We start from the raw sequence: 18,349 nt of genomic DNA on the forward strand, positions 1-18,349 counted from the left end.
CATCTGTCAATCTGAGCTTGCACATTTCAAAACAAATGGAGACCCTAGGGATAGGGAATTTGTTTTTAGAATCTGTCAGGGTAATGAGGTATCAGTGGTTCTCATTAATACTCAAAGAGTATGTCTATTGCAATTTTATGATTTATAGGGTTTGAGGTGAAGACTATTAAATGCATGTTTCTCCTGACCAGGATAGGAATTTAGCCAGTTTACAGTGCAGCACAAAAATAAAGCACCCTACAAATATCCCACGGTTAGTTGTATCTCTTTGGATTAGTCCTCTAAAGCCCTTTAAATCTAGTTGAGTGCTTTAAATCTAGTTGAGTGCCGTGCAGTAATGAACAGTTGCTTTGTTTGGCTTCATACGCTCCCAAGGAGTGAACTGCGATGTCAGCTCAATAGATCTGAACTTCTTACTGTACTTTAAGAACGGGATATTGCTGAATATAAAAAGGTTACTTGGCAATGGATCAAAGCATTTCTTCAGCATTATAAGAGGTGGGAGGAAGACAGGCCACTGCAAACAACAGAGTACACGACCTGATAGACCAATGCAAAAACTCAACTGGATTCAGATTTGCTAAATCTATACTTGGTAAAAAAGTTTAGCACAGTATTTCTTTTTCACTGCATTTTTGCTTTTTTTTTCCCCTCCAGGGCAACAACGACATTATTATGTATTGCATGTTACTACAGCAATCACAAAAAAAACACACTCACAGTGACAGTTAGAAATTAACCTTTCACGCTTTCGCAGTGGCTAAGTCTGCAATTCTACCTGAATAATCCGGTTTTCTGGAAATCTGGTGCAGGATCGATGTCTGCCCTTGTCCAGTCAAATGTTCCTGCGATATTGTAGAAAGTAGTGTTTGATTAATTTCATGTTCAGGCAAGAAAAAGCTTCTCTCCCCTGATGCTACAGTGACAGGCACAGTGAAAAGCAGACACAAGGCAATACTGAGGTTAGGATGCAGGTCCAGCAAATTCCCCTTGTAGATGTAGTGGAGCATAGCAAGAGGCAAGGATGATACATTGGCTGGAAACGCATTTATTTGTTTGCAGTGTGTCGAAATGAGTTAATTTTTAAGTGTCTTACTGTTTTTAGCTTCAATTGTGGGTTACATGATTACGAGTCCATGTGGCTGTGTGCAATTGCATGGGTTGCATGTGCCTAAACCCATTACTGATGCTTTCACTGTGCTTTATTACACATTGCTATGCTTTTACTATGGTAAACATTTATTAGGGAAATAACGAAATGACCTTTCAACTCTGCTGGCCGAAACTACTTGCCCTCTGTGGGCCGCAGCAATACAAATGTACTTTTATATAGTGCCCTTCACGCCATGGCATCCCAGAGCGCTGTACAAGTTGAAAAAAGTATGTTTTTAATAAAAAAAGACCTGGGAAAAATGGAACAAATACATTAATTATACGTGAACTGTCGCTTCAAAGCAATTCATACTCCTTGCCAAAAAAAGGTATGCCACATTCCCATCTTATTGACTGTAACGAACCTTGTAATCAAACGTCTGCCAGCTTTGAAACTGCATGCATACTCAGTGCTAGTTAGGGTCTGTTTCATGTGATAGCTGACAGTACTTACCACTGGGATGCTGTGCTTGAAAACTGGGAGGGAGGGAAATCCCCTCCAGGGTTTTCTTTGGGATGAGTGCTGTTTCGCTGTGATAAAATACATTTAAAACAATAAAGCACTAAAACAGCCCGCAGGGATAAGTGAAGCGAAATCGGATGAGTTATTTCAATGAGGGGTTCTGGTTCTTGCTGTGCCCAGAACTTAAACCTCATTTAAACATTTCATAAAACGTTTCTTTAAATCTCACTTGATTTAATTTCTCACAGAACTTCATTTCTCATCCTTCTTCCCTTTTGTTCTGAAGATGAAAGGTTTAGGCTCTGCTCACTGAGCAATCTGCAGAAAGAAGGATAGGAAATAGAATCCCTTTGTGCCTGTTTACTGCAGTAGATTATTTAATAGGTTATTCTCCTGTGCATTGTTAATCAGTAGAAGCCTCAGAACTTTCATCCACCAATCAAGAAGCTCCTCTGCAGGCACTACCACCCAATAGATGACCGCAGAACAATCAGATAGAATGTCAAGCTTAAAGGAAAGCAAAACATTGAAAAGGTAAATAAACCTGCATGTTGAAGACATATAATGGTTGTTAAAACAATAAAGACACTTTTCCAGTTCCTAATGGCGATAAAACCCTGATTATTGGTCCTTCTTGACCGCCAGGCGGCCTCTAATGAGCGTTCTATTGCTTAAGCAAATTCTTTTAACAACAAAATGTATACTTTGTCAAAATGTAGGTCTTGTTGATAGTTCAGTTTGATTGCGTTCCCCAAATGTTGTTTTAGCTGTAGGAGTCAGTTGTTGCATGGGTATGTATAATTGGCCTATATATAATGATCTGCCAAAAGAGATTCATTAAGGATGGATTTTCTCTAGAGTTTTTTTTCTCTCTCTAATAACACAGTTGAGAGCCGTTTTAACTGAGGGGTGGAACAATCTGAATAAGTCGATAAATCATATTGAATTACCTTTGTGTAGGTGGAATTAAGTCACCACAGAGATTGACAAGCAGGCGGGATATTCCGAGACGCATGCTCCACTGTTTCAATTATCCAGAATTTTAAACACTCAATCATACTATCTGGCAGTGTGTTTTAGACACTGTGTCAGAAACACTTTTTAACTGGACTTGGAAGTTACTTTGATTATTAAATTGATCTACATTTTTTACATGGCCTTGTAAAGTGTCCAGTAAATATTGCAACGATAACACTCCGACATTTATTCTGCCAGTTATAAAAAAAAAAAATTGATTTGGCATTGATACCAGGATCATCTTGTAAATAATATTATTATTATTATTATTATTATTATTATTATTATTATTATTATTATTATTATTATTATTATATTGGAGGATACAGTACATAATCCTACTGCTAAAAATGTATCTCCACTATTTGAAGACATAAGATATTTTATTGGCACTCCCTTGGCTGTTTTAAACTGCAATCTAAAATCAGCAAAGCCTTAGAGCCTTGAAAAGAACCCAAGTGTAATCAGTGTGCTGTTACACATCCTGTAGTTACAGTGACTGGATGAACATTACACCTTCTGCAACACAGTAAGGTGTAGAGATGGGCTGCCAGCTCAGCAAGGTGTTTCTGATGTCATGCGTGACCGTTAGTCAATTCATACATGACCATTAGTCATACGTGACCATTAATCAATTCCTTCAGAGAAATTGTGTAGAAGTCTGCAGCAGCCAGGTCTATATTACAGTCTGGCACGTGGAAGCACCTTCCAACCAGGTGCCTGTTATCCAAAGCTGTCAGAGCTACTGTATTGCCTGTCACAACTGAAAGTGCCTTGCAACAAGGATGCATGTTAGCCATTACATTATCCTTACAAATGGCACATTTACACAGCTTTGTTTTGCCCAGTCGCTATAGGATCAATGCGGGAGCAGCCTTTTGTCATGCAACTTTTAGACACACAGTATAATCCTCATCAAGTTCTCATTCTGTAGACGTTAGAAAACAAAATTGAATTGCATGTGGTTCACTTTAAACGGCTGCAGCAGAGTAAATAGAAGCACATTAATTACAGACTGCTAGTTTGAATAAGGCTCAACTTCAGCATGTTTGCAGCCTGATCCAACATTGTCCATATGTATTTGTCCTCTCTTGTACACTCGCTGTACGATTGTGTTATCCATTAGCAATTATCCATCCTCTCACAGACTCCTCACCTCGATCATAGATCTGCAATCCGTCTTTATTTGTAAAAGAGTACAAATGCTTCCAAAGTACACCTTGATTTAGAATATTTCATTGCTGTTGTTGTCCTTAATAATACAGAGATACAGGGTCTGTAATGCAACGTAACATACCGCTTTGTAGTTAACATATACTTAACGAAAAACTGACAACCAATTGAAACATCTGACATTTCGAAATCTATCATGAAATACCATACTGCTATTACAGCTTTCAGTCGATTGTTTTGTAGTTTCTTTGATTACATAATGTTAAATAAAAGATCTAAATTACGGTCATATTCCAATTATGTCTCAATCTTAAAATTCTACGTGATGCCGATATTCTGGCCATAGCTATAGGTATCCAGAAAAGGAAAATCCAAATAGCAGACCAGTCTAATTTGGCATGAACGATCTGTTTGCTGTTATGAAAAGTCGTGAAGAATAAGTGGTGGAATATACACCATAACAGTATAGCGCAGGCACTTGTTCATGAAAACACCCTTTATGAATACATGCAACTTCTCCACTGCAGAGGGATTTGGGCTGGCTTTATTGCAGAAGAGCCTGTGTTATATAACGCCTGTGATAACAGAAAAACAAGTTGCCTTAATAAATATTCAGCATGTGCTAAAGGGGAACAAGGACCTTTGTTGCCACGCTAACAATAGTTTTGTCAGGTCCTGCAGCGTTTCAATAAAAGGTCTTTCCAGGTTCCTAACGATGCCTCAGCTGTAAAAGCAGCTTGTGACATTTGCTAGCTTGATATTATGCATTCTCCTGCTTGGATATACCTGATATGCTCTGGGCTATTGCCATAATAACATGCTGCAATCAGATGATCCCGTGTGCTCAGTAATTAGCCCTTCACCTCTGAGGGAGATCTGGTTTGGAAACAGGCATAAATATCAAACTAGCTCCCAGTGTTCATTAGGGTACTCTATATCACAAAACCAACACACAGTTCACTAATGAATAGTCCTTGCTAAAGAAAGGACCCCGATTATGGTGCCTAGCTGTATCCAGTGCCATTGTCCTTCACTTTCAGAAAAAAAAGAAAACTTACAACAAGCTACTGTTACTGCATCTTACAGTATGTCATCTGCATTTCATAGTAGTTCTTAACAAAGCGGCCACTCCCTGTGTATTATTCAGTGCCCTTGTGTTTAATTAGCCTGTTGGTGTAATGAATAAGCAGGTGAAAAAGAGCCACACGCATACATACCGGTGTAGTGAAGCAACTGGAGTATCTATTGTAGTGCCCAAAAGTTTTGACACCCTCCCCTGATTTCAATACAAAATGCTCTTTGTTAACGTTGCTCGTATTACCACTTAGGATCTGTTGATAGGAATGATGTACCAAACATGAAAATTATTCACCGCACTTCTTGCGGATCTGTTTTATATATTACAGACTATTTTCTTTCATTTCTGGCTTCAGTTGTATTTTTTTTTAAACTGAAGGGAGGGTCGATACATTAATTGAAGAGATTGTTTTGCCTGCTCCCGAGTCTCTGCAAATTGGGCTGGAGAAGTTTGGCAGCTCTAGAAACGGGCAATTAGGCAGTCAAACACACAAACAACATCCAGTCTGCCAGCAGAGCTCCGAGCGATCGTTCTGAGTGATAGATGAGTTTGCTTCTCCTCAGCAACAAACCGGGGAAGGTCAACCTATTTAGCCCAGGTGAAGAGAACTGCATTATCAGTGTAGTGTGACTGTGCTGAAAGAGTAGCAAAAACATATTGTTTCCCCCAGTTCTTGGGTATGTCTGTTTATGCATTCATTTATTTAAATGTGATCTCTATCTAGATATCTACATTGCCTCTCCAAAATCATTGCAACACAGTGTGTTGTCCAGAATTTGGAGCAGTACTATGGACATTGAAACTCTATTGTATTAAAAAAAAAAATATGTCAGGCTTCATTCAAAACAAGATGAACAGTGCATATAAATGAGATATTCCCTAGTTTAGAAAAAACAAAACCATTCAAATGGGATCAGAAAGGGCAGTATTCACTGGTGGTTCTCTGTAGTTACAGCTGACTGGCTGAGACTAGCGTTGCCAGTCAATGACTGACTGGCTGTCAATGTGAACTGAAGGGCCTGCTTGTGCATCAGTGCTAAATTCACAAGGCTGTGTACACAGACTCAGGGCTTGCCGGTTGTACCAGGAGCAAATAGATGCTTAAAAGGTGGAACTTGTTATTTCCTGTACACCTTGCTTTCCATCGATGTGTAAAAATAATGATCCGCCTTGCCCTGCTGTCTCCAATCAGGAGAGCAGTGTCTTTGCATTCTCTAACAAGATAGCAACTTGCCATGCCCTCTTGTACAAGAGCCGCACAAGATATGGGCAATCATGGCTGAATGCATTGTGTGGTGTGCTCCGATTATAACTCTGTGCATGCTTGCTGATCTTGACTTGCGTATCCCCAGCCTTACATTTTTACAGGGTGTCCCAGAAGTCAGGCATGCAGGTAATATCATATATTATTCTAATATCATATCATTTATTATTATTAAGATGGTCTCTGGTAAATCGGGTCTGCACCACACAACAAAATGATCTGAATTCGTAACCAATAATAACAATTTTGCCTGTGATGCCTGGCATATGGGACACCCTGTAATTCTAATTGTGCTTTCTAAGAAACTCAGAATTGGATGGTATAGATTTTAATGATGAAGGTCAAACCATAAAATCTGTTTTGTGTAATACACACTACTGTGTCATTTAAACGAGCATGTACATGGACTTCATAATCACAAATTCATGGCTTGGGATTACAATGAGGTTGACAGAATTGGAATCCAATTGCAATGAAACTACACAACCTACAATCTATGATGTTGGCATACATGTTCCTAAAACGTAAAAATCCTTATTAAAAAAAAAAAATGGAAGATTGGTGTTACCTTTCACATACCACCAAAGCAGAACTTTACTGTGTCATTGTGGACTTTGTTCCTGAGAGGCCTGGGGAAAGTAACTGTGTGCTGCTAGTGTGATGCTAATGCGTTTGCAAAGCTCCCTAAAACTCCTGGAACACAATCCTCCAGAGCTGCTGGCAGGCTGAGCTGCTTCTGCAATGGCTTCTCTGTGCATTCCCCCAGGAAACTCAGCAAATAAACAGTGCTGGGGTTTGAAATACAGGTATGCCTCGAAACTGTCCTTCTGCCAGATGGACTGACCTTCAAAACTCTGTGGTGTCAGCAACAACAAACTGCAAATGCATTGCATTTTACAGTGTATAGTGTTTTGGACGTGATACAATCCCTTATAAAAGTTTACCACGGTACATTCGCACAGTAATTTAGCAGTTTTACCCTGCATTTCCCAGGATTATACCAGGCATTTGCCATAATATACACTTACCTATGTTTTACCTATGTTTTACCATTCCTCTCTGGTCTTTTCAGTGCTTACCTGTGCTTTACCATTCCTCTCTGGTCTGTACAGTGCTTACCTGTGCTTTACCATTCCTCTCTGGTCTGTACAGTGCTTACCTGTGCTTTACCATGCTTTCACTGTGCTTTGACCCACTTTGCATTGTTTTTCCTATGGGAAACTTGTATACGGGATATGTATGCCCTGTATCCAAAAGTTTGATATTCATAAAGCAGTTATTTTAATCCAGACCAGTTTAATGAATACCAAACTGTATTAAAACAATCAAAGCCGTCTGTCCTTGGTTTAGTTGTATGGAAAGGGCCTAATATCCCACAGCACAGTACATAGCTTTAAGATCCCTCTATTACGACCACTAAAGTTAGACTTTGCCTCAACCTTTCAAATGTTCTGCTTGCTGGTTTATGGCCAGTGCTTATCATTTATTACAGTACCAGCGGCGGCTTCTTCATTCATTTGTACCTTATAAGTGGGTACATTTGAGCCTTTGATTGTCACTAATGGACTACTACTACAGGGTCACACAGTTGAAAAAGGGTTAATAAATGAACACACATATGTAACTTTTTTGTTCTGTTATTTGTTGCAGGACAAATGACATAGGATGATCACTGCTGGTCACCTCTTTCTGTCTGTGCTGTCATCCCTTCTTGTGCTGGCTGCGGGCTTGGAGCTTCTGAGTCAGGACAACGTGTGCTCCACGGTGGTCGCGGGGGTGCTGTACGGCTCCTTCTCGCTCAAGGACGTCTTCCCCAAGATCGCGGCGGGCTGTTCCTGGACCCTGGAGAACCCAGACCCCACCAAGTACTCGCTCTACTTCAAATTCAATCGGGAGGAGCACGCCTGCCTCCACTTCTCCCCTATGGTGTTGCCGCTGGACCACTACCTCTCCAACCACACATGCACCCAGCTGGACTACATCGACTACGAAGGAGTGGAACTGTGCGAATCCAGGGCTCCCGTCACCTTCCTCCAGTTCGACAAGAACTTCGTGCAGCTCTGCTTGACCAGAGAACCGGAGTATGTGCCGTTCCTAGCGGAGGAGACTCTGGAGTTCCACCTCGTGGAAGTTCTGCTCATCAACAATGAGAACTCCAGCCAGTTCACATGCGGGATCCTGTGCCGCTGGTTTGAGGAATGCCTTCGCTCCAACAGAAAGAGTGAACACTGTGGAATTACCCAGACGGGATGTATCTGCCCAGAGGTCCTCCCCCCACCCCCGCCTCTGTCGGCGACCAGGCAAAACGAGTCCGTCTCCAATGTGATACTCCCCCCACCCAGCAGTGATTGCTGCGTCACCGAATTGCATTCTACGAATGCTAACGATATAGCCCCCAGAGACGCCAGGCAAGGTAATGCAACTTTTCTTTCTGAATTCTGTTTTGTTGGTGTTTTTTTTAAAGAACAAGACAGTTTCATAAATCTTACATGAAGCGCACTCTGCTACTTTAGACCCATTTGCGGTTCAGCAGCGGGACCTGAAAGGCCTGCTTTGAGTTTTAAAATGGATCAATCAATGTAGGAACAAAATCACAAACCTAACATTCGGGAACTATGTACTGCTTGTATTGCCTGCGGTTAATTCCATCCTCATTGTGTTCTGGGTTTATTCAGGCTAGAGAAAACAGAAGGGGGTTATAAATTGTTTGGGGAAGCAGCCTATTGGGTAGAGCGCAGGAATGATGGACAGGAAGGGGTGGGGCTTGTGTTTGGTTCTAAAGGAAGTTGGGAGGTTAGGTCAATTTAGGTCCAGAACTTCTTGGAAGAGAGAGAGTTGTGTAGCTTATCTGAACCCTGCAGAACCACACAGCCCTGTGCAATTCTCCTAAGCCTGGTATTTTTAGGAACGCGTGTGTTAGAGAATCGTGATGAGCTATTACTCGTGTCAGTTGTTAACTAGGGTCAAATGGGTTCACCACCATTTTGTTTTGGTAGAGTGGATAACAGGATGTAGATAGATGGATAACTTTCATTTTTTTTCTCCTGTCACACTCAGAACAATTGAGCTGCAAATTATCAGTGGATTAGATTCATAGATAGACAGATGGGTAGGGAGATAGACAGCTTTCATTTCTCTTGCAGTCAGGCTGTGCAAATTGAACAATCAGATTAGATTGCTTCTTTGTACTTGTCATGTCCCAACCTACATGGTTGAACAGTGTCTTTGCTGCTTTTTCACTGTAAAAAAAAAACAAAAACATATCTAGTACATTTATAGATATTGATAAATATGGATCAGAATCCATGACGGTGAAAGAAAAGAAATTAAGGAGAAATGTGCACAGTAATAAATAAATACAACTAATTTACTTGGGTTGTTTCAGAACTTGAAAAGTCCTTAATCAGCTGAAATGCCATGTACAGGGCTTAGGGTTTGTTTTCTCCCTATTTCTGAGAGCCTACAATGTAAAAGAGAAATGTAAACCCGATGCCAGTCATTCAAGGTTACCTTTGTAATCAAATTCAGCTATGAATACAAGCAAAGCTTTCAATATCCATTAAACAAGGAAACAAACATTTTTTTTTGGGGGGGGGGGGGGGGGATGTTTTCAGTAGGATATTTTAACTCAAAGTACTATTTGCCTAGGCTATTAATTTTCCACTAAATGGAGAAATCATTGATCAGAGAAAAAAAGGAAGTTGTTTGCAGATTGCAGATCCTGGCAGGCTTTGTCGATGATCCTACAGTTAAAATATCTCCCAGACAACAATTAGAGTGAGAGGGAGGCCAGGAGGTTAAAAGGGAGCGACCTGGGGAATGTGAGAGAATCCTGCCGCTTGATCCTCTCATCAGGGACGAAAGCATGGGCCTCGCTCCCTGGCTTTCTTAATAAGAGATAGAGAAATGAGACCTGAGTGCCTGAACCCTTCAGGAACTCATTTTTAATGAATAAGACCAGGATGTATACGCGTCCAGTCGAGCAGAATTGACTGCAGCTGATTGAAACAGACCCTCAATGCAAGAAATCAACAGCCGAGGTCACTGGCCCTTTTTATTGTTTAATTTAGTGCGGGAAATTAGCTGCGGCTACCAGCGCCATCAGAGTTGATTGATGTACCTCCTCCTCTTGGCTGTATCTTATTTACCTGCGGCCAGAGGGCAAAGACAGTATTTAGAAAGGAAATGATTGTGGTACAGTTTTAAACAAGGTATTTAAGTTACATGCATGTAGGCACGCATTAAACAGTACAGTCATCAGTGCCACGAAAAACAAAGAACTGGTAGGTCTCTGCCTTTAGGCCAAGATGGTCATTGTTTGCTGTTGACCCATATTCCTTATCTTCCCTTTATGAAAGTTCACTGCTGCATTAGTAAAGTGAAAGCATGGAGGGGGGGGGGTGCATTAGTATTAGCACAATGTAAAGGAATCATATAATCCTCATGGTAAATGATAGTATTCATTGTATATGCATGGGAAACTGCATAATGACCTTGCAAGTATACCATTGTAAAACATCTTATAGGTAACAGTGGTTTGGACAAACCAGTTAATGATAAGGGCACGGGCTATGAGACAGAATAGTATTTTATTTTCCCTCATTTCACTTGGCAGTCTTTTGGTATTGCGGTTAGTTTCAAAGCAGTCTACTGTTTCTCTATAAGCTTCTCGTGACTCCTGTATGATAGTGGCCAGGAACTGGTTAAGCCTGTTTGTTTTATTAAAGGGTTAAGCTGACTGTAACATATTGCAGATGTACAGCCTGTTTTCATGTCACAACCATTACTTAATTCATCCACCATTAAATGATTTAATTTGTTTCATTAATTTGTTTTCGTTACTGCAATTACACCACGGACACTGATAAAGATATAGCGATGTTGTAGTTGGCTTGGTTAGCCTGATTCACAAATCACATGGGTTATCCCATTAGCAATCAGCCTGCTTTTGTAAGAGTTGTATGGTGTCACAGAGAGCACAGATCTTGCCCTACCTAACATTTTTAACTAAGGCAGCCCAAGATATTCAAGGGGTTTGTGAGTCCAGCCAGTAAACACTTCAAAGTTCCAGCAATAAACAGAAAAAGATATTTTGCAAACCTTTTAATTCGCGTTTTAATAAACTCCTTTTCATTGGAAATGTGTTGCATGAATCTAAATAAATTGTTCCACGCTAATCGATACCCACCAGCTCTTCTCAACTAAGCCCTAAAACACAGGGATAACTCATTTCACATTTTATTCTTCTGCCATTGCATTTCCATACCGTGGGTAATTTCTTACAAAATATAGTTAACATGTACAGGGTTAGAAATGGGGTTTTATTTTAGCATTGAATCCCAGAGGCAACGGGCATTACCTGCTAGAAAATTGGCTCTGAGCTGAAAGTTAGAGAATAGCTGTATGAATGGAAGTGTATGAATATATATATATATATATATATATATATATATATATATATATATATATATATATATATATATATATATATATATATATTAAACCTGCTTTTATCTTCTGCCTCAATGAGAGTTTTAAAGATTCTGAAGCCCTTAGGGTAATGACTTCTTGCAAGCAGATTGGCTGAGGCCTTCTGGCGATGTTTTATAATTAGTCATTTGTTGATATTTAGTGTATTCATGTTTCAGGGAGGATTAGGAGCAGCACTGGCTTGATTAGCTGTAAATGTTTTCAGGGAAGGCTGTTACTCGGATTTCAATCGGGCAGTAATAATGATTAATGCACAGTCCTCATTACCAGAGGAGCTGAGACCAGGAATCAGCAGAGCTTTCCGTGGCCCTGCAAAACATTAAAGAGAGTCTTTTCAAAAGGCATAGGAAAATGACTGGAGTGTCATGCATCATCTTCTACAGCACAGTGCTTTCCCTTGCACGCATTAAACAACATTGCTCGACAAAGGCTCCATAAAGGTTAGAATTAAGGACCGATTTTGATCAGAGTTTACATTTCGTTTGATCTGAAGTGCTCCTAATGCATCCTTGTGCACCAAGACATGTTTTTTTATAAATATAAATATATATCTACACTCCTTGCAGGATTATATTTAATAACTTTGGTTTGCAGAGGCAAAAACGTATCAATATATTCAATTTTGTTTCATTGGATTTGCTTTATAGTCACCATTGTGTTTTTTTGTTTTGTTTAATTGCAGGGTTTATTGTAATGTGATTGAATGCAGTCTAATTATTACTGATTGCGAATCTTAAAACAAGGTAATCAGGAACAGACACACTCCACAGCAAAACCATCGTCATGCATAAGACACAAAATGCTTCTATTGTGTTGCAATGCAAGTTTAAACAATAATAATGATACCGATTTACATAATTGTGTGCAGCAGGCATTACAAGGTTAAAAAATAATAGCATGGAATCAGAAAAATAAGCAGGGAAATCCATTGGGTTTTAAAGCTAATTAACGGTGGAATGCACAGAAATGCCAATCAAATAAAACAAAAGCAAGTTGATGCAGTAATCTGTCCTAACGAGGGTACGTGATGGGGGGGGGGAGGGGGGAGGGGGGGAGGGGGGGGCGCTAATCCATGGAGGGTACTGCCCTCAGGCTGCAGGCACATGGGAGGTCTCAAACACACCCAGGAGAGACCTCAGTGTGCCGAACGGTGCGATAAATAAACTTTTTATTGCTCTGAATCTAACAAGATAAAAACAACCACCCCCCCTCCCCCAGGAGACTTTTATTACAGCTTTTCAAGGTTCATGCCTCCCTCCATCCCTCCCCAGCTGCTTTGAATAATGTATGGTGGCCTTTAATATAATCGTCTACCACTTGGGAGGTCTTAAAGGTTACCACTGCGCGGTGGAATATTCAGCAGTCCATCTTTAAAATAAGATGTAAAAAACGATTGCTTGTCACTTTTGCAGGTGCTGTAATGTTTCTATTGAAGGGTGGTCAGTCAACTGTTATATGATAGACTGATAGAATAAAACAAGCATGGAAGGGGTTTGTAAAATATATTATACCACAGGTATAGTTATTTGATCTAAACAGAGGGAGATCTTAATACCCCAAGGTTAACCCCATAAGGTACACAAGAAGGTACAAACGTTTTCTTCTTAAAATACATTTGTGAGTGACTCAAGTGTCACGAGAAAACTGACCATTTGGATGACCAGAACCAACCTGTCAGGGGAAATAAGAAAGTTTAGCTCATTTTTAAAGGTTTAAGGAAATCAAACACCAAACAGTACAGGTTAGTTTGTTTCAGTATGTAAAAATATTGATCTAATAATTAAATAATAAATTTACGGTGGTATTTACACATGCCACTATTAAGAAAACAGTTTTATTAACCCCAGTGTTTATAACATGGATTACCCCCAGCTGTCCCTAAACAGGGTTTAACCCCTACCAACCGAGCCACCAAACTCCTTCAGTTGAGCTCATGTTGCTGAGAAATCCGCTTCCAAAGTGTAGTATTGCTTGTCTGCATGGATTAATGCTGAAATTAATTAGGCAAATCGCACAATGTAAAACCTGGTCCTGCAGTGGTTTGCCGGTCACTGTGGATCTCCATCATCTAGAGACTAATCAGCATTATGGAATGTCAATGATGCTTGCCTGTCAAAGCTGGGTCTCTATAATCAGTTAGAAAACCCAACAATGTAGGGACACGGTGGCGCAGTGGGTCAATTGGAATTGAATCCGTCTCCTATCTCAAGGGGAATGATGATTCAAATGAAGGATTCCTCTGAAAGGATGTTCACTGCTCACGACTGAAGCAGGCTTTTGATAACCATTTTGTTCAGAGCTCGCTCTGTTTCTATTTTAGCGCTGAAATAAATAATTTTCTTTGCGTCTCTTACGGGTTACTAACGGGGTTGCACTGGAGCATTCCACAAAACAAAATACAGAAGATAAACAGAATGAACAGTAGAAGCTTGCATTCCAGTAATAAACTTATTACTGGAATGCCATCAGTATGATGATTGTCAGATGGATTGTTCTCAAGCCTGCTAGAGATTTATAACGAATCAGCTTTACAAAGAACCGCACTAACTCTGCCTTCTTATTTATAGCTAACTAGGCTCTCAGAAAGATGAATGGCTCATCTGTGGGCTAGAAAAACGGAGCCAAAAAAGATAAGGATGAAGGTAAAAATACAGCACACTGTATATTAGTTGCAGTAGCATAGGCAAGGGAAAAAAGAAAATGTTATCTCCAAAACCGGAAACAGCATGTGTGAATTTAAGAGTTTCAATAACTCAAGGTACAGTCAGCTAAACAGTTCAAAAGTATTATGGTTTGTGTTTGTTTGGAATTGGGTCTGGCGAGGGGCTGAGGAATAAAGAGGCAAGGGCTTAATGAGGTTTGCCTGGAACTGATATAAATCACAACTGGATTCTTGATTCGTAAATAAAAAGAGGGTTAAGAATCAATAAAAAATCAATGAGCTAATGATCTGAGCTCTGCAGAATGCTTTCGTTTTAACCTGAGCCATTCCACAGCGTGGGTGAGTATGCAATACATTCAGACAAATAAAAAAAAAACCTTTTGCATAATGTATTTTCCTTAATGATGCCCTTTAGGAGTTATGTATGTAACACAGTTAAAAAATGTAATCAAGTTAACAACAATGTAGATGGTGGTGGCATTTCCTGAATTGTTTGTCTATCTGAGTCATTATGCTGGCATATCAGGAGGCTGTGTGGTCTGGTGGTTAAAGAAAAGGGCTTGTAACAAGGAGGTCCCCGGTTCAAATCCCGGCTCCGCCACTGACTCATTGTGTGACCCTGAGCGTCACTTAACCTCCTTGTGCTCCGTCTTTCGGGTGAGATGTTGTTGTAAGTGACTCTGGAGCTGATGCATAGTTCACACACCCTAAAAGTGTCTTCTAAATAAACAAATAACAATAATCATTAAAAGCAATAACGCTTCAAAACCATTGTCTGTCTTAGTATATTGTATACTAACCCAATCAGTGGATTTCAAGCTGCACCTATTTCCCCCATCTTGTATGAATTAGTGGTTTGCTTTAACTACAATATTTATAAAGGGATTGGAATATTGTAAGCATTACTGATGCAGAGGCACAGAACGTTGTAATTGGAAATAGACAATTCTGGACAAAACATGTTACAGTATCTCACGTTCAAGTTTACACTCAAATATTTACAACTTTCTTCCACAGTGTAGTTTGCCCAAATATAGTGATAACATTTAACAATCAATGAAAGCAGTACGGGGTTGCTGCACATTTTAATTGAAAATAGTCCAAAAACATAATTTCTGTAAACAAACACATGGCAAACTCCTGCTGGGAAGATTAGATGGGTGCACTTTGCAATTATTTCTTTTGGCTTGGTTCGTTCGGTGGAGGCTGGCAATGCACCTGTCTCTGTGGGGCAGAGACTGACAGAGCTGTGATTGCTACTAAACAATAACAACACAAATCAATCTTCATTCCCAATCCCGAGAAACAAGCAGAGCTGGCTCTCTTAATTACACACTCTCTGGTTTTACTTCTCATTCCACTTCACTGTTAAAAACTGTGTACACTAGATTACAGTATGTGTTTCCAGAAACCAAATTAACCTGCAAGGCTCTGGGTTTACCACGCTGGGGGCTTTGATTTCACATCAATCAGAAAACAAATATTATATTAAAGCATGGCTTTAAAAAAAAAAAAAAAAACATTTCCTTGGTTTGGACATAAAAAAAAAGAAAATACATTTTAACATTTCCTGCCTTGCAGTTTTTATACCAACTTTAACACGTAAACCATCTGTGTTCTAGTATTGTGGAGGGTAGTATTAGACTAGAGAAAGTTGAGAATGTTCATTAGAAGGTTGACTGTCTTCCATAACTTGGACAGTCCAGCTCAGAAGGGAAATGACATTCCCAAATGTATTCATCTTATTGGGTCAGATTAAATATCCTACCGCTGCCACCAAAGTAACAGTTCAGATACTGCAGCTTGGTACAGGGAATGAACACGTCACTTAATGAACACAGTGCTTAATGAATACAGCACTTTAGCTGGCTGAATGAGATCTCAAGCATGGCTTTTATTAGACAATGGTGCATTGATTGGATCTGTTTAGCTAAGATTTTGTTTTGCTACACAACAGCGCACACCCTGGCATGTCTTATTGCTAATGCATTTGTATTTTAAACGACTGCACACACACACCCACACACACACCCACACCCACACACACACATGTTTGCCCATCAAAAAGCTTAGCCTATGTTGCCATATGCAAATAAGACTAGAGTGTAATCGCAGCTTCAACAACAACAGCTGAAATCCATAAAAAAAAAGAGCCAGGCTCTAGACAAAGAGATGAAGTAAAAATTCTGCTGCATGTGATTGCTCCTGACAACCAGGATTAGTATTCCATGTACATCAGTCCCCCTCTCTGGCCCTTGCTTACCCTGCTATGTAGTACCCGTTTTATGTGGTCATTTTACAAGGTTTAATTTTTTACTATGTTCCACTTCAATGGGGGGTTTTTTTCCGAGCATTCATAGACTGTGCCAGCTATCCTTTACCGTCTCAGCCTGCATCTGCATTTCTGTTTTAACATGGTCCCCCCGAAGCTAGGAATAGCTTTGTTTATTGGGTCATTATGCAGGACATTGAGCTTCAAGTCTGCAGTGTTGCCTTAATATGTCTCTGCTTCGTGCTGAGGTAGACATTTTCATTAACTAGGCTGTGTTATTGATAGGGTCCAAGGGAAAAGCAATTCATTTGTTTACAGCTGAACAGTCCAAACAACATTCACACAATATACAGTAGCTTAATAACAACAGACATTAAAGACACTAGAAGGGGAATGGTTGTGTATAGAGTATAGTAGAAAACAAACAAAAGAAAAAACTGTCAACTGCCTCAAATGTTCATATTATAATTAAACTGTAGCTGTCGTCGTAGTATTGTAGTAGCATCATAACTACACAATCATCTGTGTAATTCATGTTTTATTATTGCAGTGTAAGCTGACCATTTGGCCCATCAATGCCCGTCCAGTTCCTAGTAGCAGATTGATGCCAAGGCAGGTCTTATGCTCATACCCGTACCCTAACCACTCTCTGTGTAAAGAAGTGTCTCCACCTAATTTCTGTCTGCCTCCTGGTATCTGTGATGTGCTTAAAGTATGGGCTAGGGTTAACTTTGTCAGCTCCTTTTTAAGATTTTAAAAACTTCAGTCAAGTCTCCCCCAGTATTCAGTTCCCTCTACCGATCCTCCGAACTCACACCTACGTCTAGGTTGATCTTTGCTGGACTTTCTCCAAGGCCGCAATGTCCTTTTTGTATTGCAGGCATCATAAATGAACACAATGCATTGGAATTCAGTGCAATTCACCCTTTACAAGTATTATTATTATTATTATTATTATTATTATTATTATTATTATTATCACCACTAACTGATCACCAAGACATAAGATACAAAAGCCTACACATGGTCGAGTCAGGGCAGTCATTCACCTTTCATAAACACCAGCCAGGAGATGTACTGAAGGGAATAAAAGACCTCCCTGAATAGATTTAGCTGTGCAAGCTGCAGAAACAACAGGGATAGCAGTTACTACAGCCATTGAAAGGAGGCTGAGCGGTTTTGTAAAGTAGGTGGCATATTGGCACTGTAGGAAACTATAGGGAACTATCAGTGGCTTTGTGTGCGAGATGCATTCTAGAGTAAAAAGGCCAACACTGTGCAATGGAGAAATGCATCCGGCTGCCTAGGAGACAAGAACTGCAAGGATAACACTGCTATTGTAAGCCTGGGACCCAGAGAAAACAGAGAGGCGGGAAAAAAGATGATGAAAGTTACTATTTGTCTTGTAAAGAGTATATCAATAGCTATATGTAATGTTTGTATTGCTACGCAGAGTTCAATTATTTCTGCCTTTTATTTTTTATATCTATTATTTATAGTTCATACCCCCCCCAGGCTACGGGAATCGAATGAATGAAAATGTGCAGTCTTTTGTAACACCATTATTCAACTTGCATACTAAATGTAGTTTATGTTCCTAACACCTGATTGACAGAGCTGTTGAAGGATGCTTGACCAATTTATTAATAACTTATTGGTGTTGATTGGAGCATCAGTCCCTATACCATTGAGAATGTTGGTACAGTAGTACTTGCTATAGCTATTACTGTACTTCAGTATAGATCATTTGTGATTCACTGTTTGCCCTGTTACAAAAC

The 18,349-nt window shown here is 39.8% G+C and overlaps 1 protein-coding gene across 10 annotated transcripts in view; it reads left to right on the forward strand.

Moving 5' to 3' along the window:
* Positions 1–18,349, forward strand: part of LOC117413053 (adhesion G protein-coupled receptor B2-like) — a 131,608-nt gene that overhangs the window by 27,633 nt on the left and 85,626 nt on the right. For all 10 annotated transcript variants that reach the window (XM_058997337.1, XM_058997333.1, XM_058997331.1 and 7 more), the window contains exon 2: positions 7,798–8,560. In XM_058997337.1, coding sequence (XP_058853320.1) covers positions 7,813–8,560 — 748 coding nt within the window. In that variant the 5' untranslated portion in view covers positions 7,798–7,812. The remainder of the gene's footprint in view (positions 1–7,797; positions 8,561–18,349) is intronic.

This window comes from Acipenser ruthenus, chromosome 23, assembly GCF_902713425.1.
Source record: "Acipenser ruthenus chromosome 23, fAciRut3.2 maternal haplotype, whole genome shotgun sequence".
Classification (NCBI taxonomy): domain Eukaryota; kingdom Metazoa; phylum Chordata; class Actinopteri; order Acipenseriformes; family Acipenseridae; genus Acipenser; species Acipenser ruthenus.